Source organism: Gopherus flavomarginatus, chromosome 2 (genome assembly GCF_025201925.1).
Source record: "Gopherus flavomarginatus isolate rGopFla2 chromosome 2, rGopFla2.mat.asm, whole genome shotgun sequence".
NCBI classification, from domain to species: Eukaryota; Metazoa; Chordata; order Testudines; family Testudinidae; genus Gopherus; species Gopherus flavomarginatus.
In genome coordinates, this window is record NC_066618.1 from 155,241,526 (window position 1) to 155,249,245 (window position 7,720).

The following is a 7,720-nucleotide window of genomic DNA, read 5'->3' on the forward strand; positions in this document are numbered from 1 at the left end:
CCATGTAACACACAGCTGAAATATGATACCACCCCCAAAGTAGCATGAATTGATTTTTTGCTGCCCCAAGCGAGGAAGAAAAAAAAAAGAAAAAACCCAATTGAAGTGGAGCAATTGATCTGCCACCAAAGTGCTGCCGAAGAGGAAGTGAGGCACTGAAGGACCCGTCGCCGAATTGCTGCCGCAGATACAGACATGCTGCCCAACAACGGATGAACTGCTGCTGCTTTCTGTTGGCCTCCCCTGGCACCTGCTTCCTTTGCTGGTGCCTGGAGCCGGCCCTGCCATGGGGGTTCTTTAATGCCCACAGTTACTCAAGCCTTGGGTTTTATATCTCTACTGAAAGATGGCACCTCCTGATGCTATGCTGGGTTATTGTCTCACTACTCTTTCATAGGGAAAAGTACCTACTGAATCACCAGCATCTTAGATACTCCTTCGATGTCTCCCACCCAGAGCCGCCGAGAGTGGGTTTGGGCCCCGGTGAAAAAAAAAATTGGGCCCCCCAGCAAGGGCGGACCAGCTAAACAGGGTGGATGAAGCCGGGCCCCCTTCCGGACAGCTGGGCTCTGGTAATTTGTACCGGCTTCCTGCCACCTCTTATCGTGAGTGGCAGGGTCTGCACTGGGACTTCACTGGGGAAGGGAGCGGACGCTGGGATCTTGTCCTGTCTGCGCTGGGATCTGTGGCCACCAATGCAGTCCAGACGATCCCCGAGGTAAGCTGCGGGCTAACCCCACACTAGCGGTTTGCTGGGGGCTAACTCCAACACAGCCAGGCCCTAAGCCCACATGTGCTGAGCACTGCAACTCGGGACAAACCCTAGTGGTTGGGACCTGCCAGTTGGATGACGTGAGGTGGGGGGATAAGGGCAAGGCTGTGCCCTGAGGGCCCCTCCCCCAGCCCAAACCCAAAGCCAAAAGAGGTGCTCAGGGAAACCCTATCGGCCCGGAACCAAAGTGCGGCGGAGCGAGTTCGCAGCGGGAGCGGGACGGGAGGGGACTGGCCACCGGAAGTGCCCGGCGGAGGGTTTTTCTGCTGGATGTGCCAGCCGGCTGGGGTCTGGGCTCGGCGGGATGGTCCGGAGCCGCTCCAGGTCCCCCCCGCGGAGGGGTGAGTGCCTGGGGAGGGGGCCGGAGATACCGGGGCACCCCCTGCAATGGGCGGGGGCGGGGTGTCTCAGATGCACCATCCGCCCTGGGGAGGGACCCTACGGCGGGGGTGAGAGGGAAACACGTCTCTGGAGTAGGGGAAGGAGCCCTTGATCTTTGCCCTGGGTGTCAGTGGGAGCTCCTCCCCACCACCCCCAAGAGAGAAGAGGGGACTCAGATCCCGGTGTGGGGGTGTCATTTGCCGCTCCCCCCCCCCCCCCCCGAGAGAGAAGAGCAGGTGTACAAATCCTTGCCCAGGGTGTTTGTACATGGGACATATTACCCCCATCATCCAGAGACCGGATTGCTGTTGGCGGGAGGAGGGGGAGAGTATTACACCCACTGAGAAAGGCAGGACTCCTGATCTCTGCCCTGGGGGAGAGTCATAGATCGCTCTGCAGCGAGGGGAGGGATTCCATGAAGCCAGATAACGGGGCAAAGGGGGAACCTACTCACATATGGGGGGTAACCGGGGAGCTTTGCCTCCCTCCAGTAGAGGGGATTTCTGATCCCTACCCTGATACAAGGGTGGTGGGGAGATGCACCGCAAAGCAAAGGAAGGGGTCACGCTGTTAAAGGAATGGAAATAAGTCGGACCTAGAATCCAATCCACCTGTGGCAGTGGCTCGCTGACCAGGATCTTGTCTGTTAGGAAGGAGGTCCCTATTTCTATTTTAGTAATAGAGCCTCAACTGTTTTTCCTCTCTTTGCCTCTGAAAAGTTCAACTCAGAATTTTGCAATGAGTACGGTCATGTGTCCCTCATCTTTCCTTCTCTGCTTTTGTTGCTCTTAGGACAATCCTCTTTACCCCTGAGCAAGTCTTGAGGTTTAGGGGATGGAAGAAATCCCTCCTTCCTTTTTTTTAGTTTAGTCATAGCAGATACTCTCTTATAAACATAGAGGTTTACTGAAACTATAACAAGGATGGTGACAGTTCCAGCTAGCCACCATTAATCAGCACCCCCACGTCTTTCCCCAATCATGGCTTCTTTCAGAACGTAGGCGCTCTCGTTCTGCATCACGGGAGAGGGAGAGGAGGCGACGGGAACGTTCGAGGTCCCGGGAAAGGGACAGGAGGAGGAGTCGTTCCCGTTCCCCACACAGGAGGAGATCCAGGTGAGGAGAAAATATCTGAATTCTTTGAAGGCAAAAAGCAGAGCTTCAAGCTGACAGCCCCATTCCCCCACTGTTCCTGTTGGTGTCATTCTTACTGTGATATCAACAGGGTAACGGGATACTAGCTTCCCTGGGTGTGGGAAATGGGGCAGGCTGAAGGGAAGAAAAAACAATTCTAGAGTCCGACAGATCTTACTATTCAGCCTGTGCTGTCCTTTACTTAAGTAGGGCAAACATGATGAAATTATGCCTTCTTGTATTGATCATTTGTTTGTTCTGGAGTGCTTTAGCACCTGTGGTCTCTTGTCATGGGTCAGGGCCCCGTTGTGCTAGGTGCTGTACAAAATCAGAACAAAAAGATGGTTCCTGCCCTAAAGAGTTTACAGTCTAAGGATAAGATGAGTCAACAGATAGTGTTTCCTTGTGCACTCCCTCTACCTGTATCTAAGACAATGCCAGCCGTTGTAACACCAGATAACCATTTTTCTACTTCCTGGGTGTTGCACGAAAAGCTGTAGGTGGGATTATAGTTGAGTGTTGTTGCTGGATTGAAATCTGTACTTGTGTGAAATTCTAGGTCCCCGAGACGGCACAGATCCAGCTCTTCTTCCCCGTCCCGGCAGAAGGAAAGGCGAGACGATGAAAAGAAAGAAAACAAAGACACCAAAAGCAAAGAGCATCAGATCACTGGTAACAGACCAGAGTCCTAATCTTGGGCACCAAAGCTGGCTATTGGGGCTTTGTGTTTATCTTACCTTGATGTGTAGAGAACAGTTAAAATATAGTGGACTTTAATCAAATTGGTAAATGGAGTAGTTGCCTGTGAAAGTGAGGGCCTCTGCAACTGCATAAGCCAGGATTACTAAAGGCGGGTGCTAGTCAAATTTTACCTCAATTTTCTTTTCCCATCTGTGAGTGCACCCCAGTCCTGGACCTGTGCAACCCTTTTTAATAATACTTTGCCCTCTTAGGCCCCCTCCATGTGCTCAGTCATAGTTAATGCACAAAAATACATTCTGGAAGAGATATGAAACCTCATGCTTTAGGGCACAATTCAGTCACTAACTAGTAGGAGTTGTGACCTTCTTGTGCAGCAGATCATGCTGCCTACTGTAGGATTTCTAGCATTTTCCTCTGAAGCATCTGGTGCGGACCACTGTCAAAGAGAGGATACAGAACTAGATAGACCTTGGGTCTGATTGAATCTGGCAACTCCAGTATTTCTGCAATTGGTTCTTCGGGGGCAGACATTTGCAGCTTCATGAAGCCCATTAACTGCAAAGGGATTCCATGCAGACCTAAGAGTCAGCCCTTACAGATCTGATCCCAAGATTTGAGGCCTGACAGTGTCTTTAATCTAAGAGGATCTCTAAGCACTTCACAAAGGTTAATGAATTAGGCAGCACACACACAGAATGAGGTAGTAGTTGTGGTTTGCAGCCCATCCAAAAGTGCTATATTTTGGGTGGGGGGACGACAACAATGACTCTTGTATCTTTCTGTCTTTTCAGAAGAAGATATGGAAGGCAAAACAGAGGAGGAAATTGAGATGATGAAAACAATGGGATTTGCATCCTTTGACACAACAAAAGTGAGTGGACTGTTCCATAGAACTTGATTAAAAAGTCATGGCCTTTTTTTTTTTTTTTTTTTTTTAATTATATTTACAATTCATTCATGGGTATAGCCAAGCTATCTTGGTAAGTTTAGGAAAATCCTTTACAAGAGGATGGAGGAAGGTTAGCTGTTTTGCTGTAACATTAAATCTCTCGCTGCTACAGGGCTGTCTCTCAGCTTTTGAATTTGTCAGTAAGTAGCAAGAAATAACTCGTTGGTGTGTTGAAATGTTGCGTCAGAAGAGTATTATCGATAGGACTACAGAAGAGAGCCAGTATTCATCTTATAATACAGAATTAGCATGGGACTTCAACATACTGGTCATGATTGGCAGCCCTGCCCCCTTGGGCTGTGAGCCCCTGAGCCCTCACAAGACAAGTAAGGTGGGGCCAAGTCAGTGCTGTGCTGGGACAGAGGGAGTGTTGCCCTGGAACTTAAACAGATACCCCAGTGTGGTGCTGTGCTTGTAATGGTACTGGCTTTCAGGTGACATGTTAAGCCCTTTGGGTTTCCTAGAGAGCAGGGCTTCTTATATTGGCTTCTATTGTGGAAAAATGTGGATGTCTTGATTTTCTTTTCTTGTTGCTTGCCTCTTCTGCTTTTAATCAGCTAGCTCCTGGCTATTAGTTGCAGAGCTTGGATCAGTCCTTTAGCGTGACTCTACTTCTCTCTAAGGGTGTGATCCTGCAAACACTTAATACTGATCATAGTGTTTACTACCCTATTGGCGCTAATTGAATCATAACTGTAATATCTGTCTATACACCACTTATGCTATAGAGTCTGAGCACCTTGTAATCATTATTTGCCCCTCAGAACTCCCCTGGGAGGAAGGGTGGTATCATCCCTATCTTACAGATGAGGCACTGTGGCACAAAGAGGTTAAGTGACTTGCCCAGGGTCACACAAGAAGCCTGCAGCGGAGCCAGAAATTGAGCCCAGGTCTCCTGAGTCACAGACAAGTGCCCTATCCACTAACCATCCTTCCTATTCCTGATGGATACTAAGATGCCTTTTACTCAGAGCCCTAGGAGGGCCTGGTTACAATGTATAAAAACATGTTCCAACAGTGTCTCCCATCTGTGATACAGGCTTGGTTGGACAAAGCTGTATCCTGCCACTGTTCTTTATGGAAGCAGATGGGAGTTAACACGGAGCTTTGTGATACTATGTGACCCTAGGCAAGTGATTAGGTCTATAGTTATTGCTTCTGCAAAGGGGGGTTGCTTGGTTAGTTCCATTCATCTGCATTGTAAGACTAACCTGGCAAAGACCTAGAAAGTTGCTACTAACTGGTTTCAACTTGCGTGCTGTGTTGTTGTAGGCTTCAGGTCTGTGTAAGTTTGCAAGCGCGTCTCGCTTGGCAACAGAAGTTGGTCCAATAAAAGACAATATCGCACCCACCTTGTCTCTGGTTTCAAGTTGGCTTTCTTAAGAAGGACATACACTAGATTAGATGTGCTGATCCCAGCTCCACAACCTGTGCCCTGGGGTTTCTGTGCCTCTTCCTAAACAGTTCTCTGTAAAGCACACCGAGTTTTGGAGCTCTCCTTCCCATTGTGTCTTTCAGGGGAAGAAAGTGGATGGCTCTGTAAATGCCTACGCTATAAACGTGTCACAGAAGAGAAAGTACAGGTTTGTGTTTCTACCACTTGGGCAGACTTGCTTTGATTTGGAGGCTGTAATATTGATGTCTGCATGGGTACATTAGAGGAGATGTAATTTCTTTTCCAGGACAATCTGTTTCAGAGAAGGCTTTGTAGTTCTGGTGAGAAGTGTGGCGGTCTCTAGGTTTATTGACTGAGAGGTCATTCTCATCTGTGTTGAGGAGTGCTTGTTGATTTTACATCTAAGCAGTTGTTATACACTACTCAAAACAGATATGTTTCCATACACTACTCAAAACAGTTATGTTTCTTGCCTCTAGTTTCTGTAAAGCTCCATTGCTAATGGAGAGAGGAGTGACCCAAAGAACAAAGGTGCACTCGCTCCCTGTTTTGATATATGTAACTCTGTACAGCACTCAGATGCTGTGGCAATAAACGCAATGTAAATACTTGGCTAGAATGGTACAGAATGTCACTGCACCCCCTGGGATGTAACTACTTCTTGTAACTACCTAAAAAATGTAGCCTACTTTCTCTTTTGAACACCCTGCATCTCTAAGTTAAACCTAAGCACTTGTGAAACATACTGTATTGATGGCCTTGGGGACTGAAGTCCTTTAGCCATTGAACACGAACAGCCTGGCAATGGCATGGCAAGCTTTCAAACCAATGTGCCTCAGCCTAACATAAGCCAGGTTTGCACTAGAATCTTTTGCCAATATAGCAGGAGTGTGCTGTCTGTTTTATTGATATTTCTAAACTGGCAAAAGTCCTAATGCAGATGCAGTTATACAGGCATAAAAGTGCCTTTGTCGGTATAACTTATTTTGCTCACTACATCAGGAAAAGCTGTACTGGCAAAGCACGCCAACCCCCCCGCCCCCACTCCTTTGGCCAATATAAACTCAATCTAGACTTGAGGGTTTGCTGCTGTAAACCTGACTATAGCGATTAGCTCCAGTGGTTGGGTGAGTTCTCCATGGCTCATTCAATTATGACTTCTTTGCTGAGACTCCCGTCAGACATGCCAGTTAGTGCCAGTCCTCTTTGATATTTCTCGAGAACACCCAGCTAACGTCACACAAGGCACGAACAAGCTGTCATAGAGTGACAGCAGCATTCTGTCCCAGCCAACCTGTGCTGGATTTCCACCAGCACTTTAAAAAACACCAGTCCCATATGAGTAGGTTGGAGCTGCTAAAGCTTATTACAGGTACAGACAATTAAGTTCTAACTATGCTGATTTTTTTCTTCTCATCACAGGCAGTACATGAACAGAAAAGGTGGATTCAACAGACCGTTGGATTTTATTGCCTGATGTCTAGTCTTGTTATCTGTGAAGAATGACCTCTGGAGCATGAATGGTTAACATTTGATTGTCTCGCTATGACTTGTGTGTGCTGGGATCTCAGAGACAGGAACTCAGCTTCTCACCGTAAAACGAAATCAGCTTTTTTTATGAGAGTCCAGAAACACTTGCTTTGCCTCCTAGGAAGAGAGGGTAAAAATGATGCTTTCTAGAAACGTTGGGTTTGAATGTGTTCAGGCCTGTTTTGTTCCCTGTCAGGACTTTCCTGTTAGATATATTATTTTTCATTTCTTCTGAGAGTTTTTTTTAAAATAACTAAATATTATCAGTTTCAATAAAAAATGGTATATATCTACTCCGACCCCATAATTAAAATATGATGGTGTTGCTCAGGAATAAAGCACCGGAGTGGAGGCTGTTGGAGATATGTCTGGGCAATTATTTGCCCGTCAAACAGAGGGATAAATCACTCTGAAGATAAATCTGGTTTAGGGTTTAAAACGGAAACAGGATTATTTTGAAAGTGTGCTCATGGGAGAATCTCAGGGAGCCATGCTGTCTATAATGTTGAAAGAGAATTGTTTTCCTAATGTAAGATCTCTTCCCCCCCCCCCCCATCCTTACTTTTCACTTATCCCTTTCCTTACTAGTTAATAATAAAAGTTGTCCAGAACTACCAAGTAGGATAGTATAGCATAGTGTCAAAGGGTTGCAATGAGTTTACTTACTGTTTGGCTTGGAAAAATGTACTGTGTTGAAATAGTCTTTAGTTTTCATATTTGTTTACAGTTTTCTTGAGGCTGATTCTTCTCTGAGAAAAGTTTTTGGAGGTAAATCTGGGTTACATTAAAGACCCAGAGGTGAAACATTTAATGCCTTCCGCTTTCATTGTTTACTATGCATCTAGATTATTTTTATA

At 46.7% G+C, this 7,720-nt stretch overlaps 1 protein-coding gene across 1 annotated transcript; it reads left to right on the forward strand.

Moving 5' to 3' along the window:
- Nucleotides 1–1,031: 1,031 nt before the first annotated feature.
- SNRNP27 (small nuclear ribonucleoprotein U4/U6.U5 subunit 27) lies at nt 1,032–7,674 on the forward strand. Its single transcript, XM_050940346.1, has 6 exons — nt 1,032–1,113; nt 2,148–2,268; nt 2,846–2,958; nt 3,780–3,859; nt 5,456–5,520; nt 6,756–7,674. The coding sequence occupies exons 1-6, from the start codon at nt 1,077–1,079 to the stop codon at nt 6,808–6,810; spliced, it is 471 nt and encodes a 156-aa protein (XP_050796303.1). The 5' UTR covers nt 1,032–1,076; the 3' UTR covers nt 6,811–7,674.
- Nucleotides 7,675–7,720: the final 46 nt, after the last annotated feature.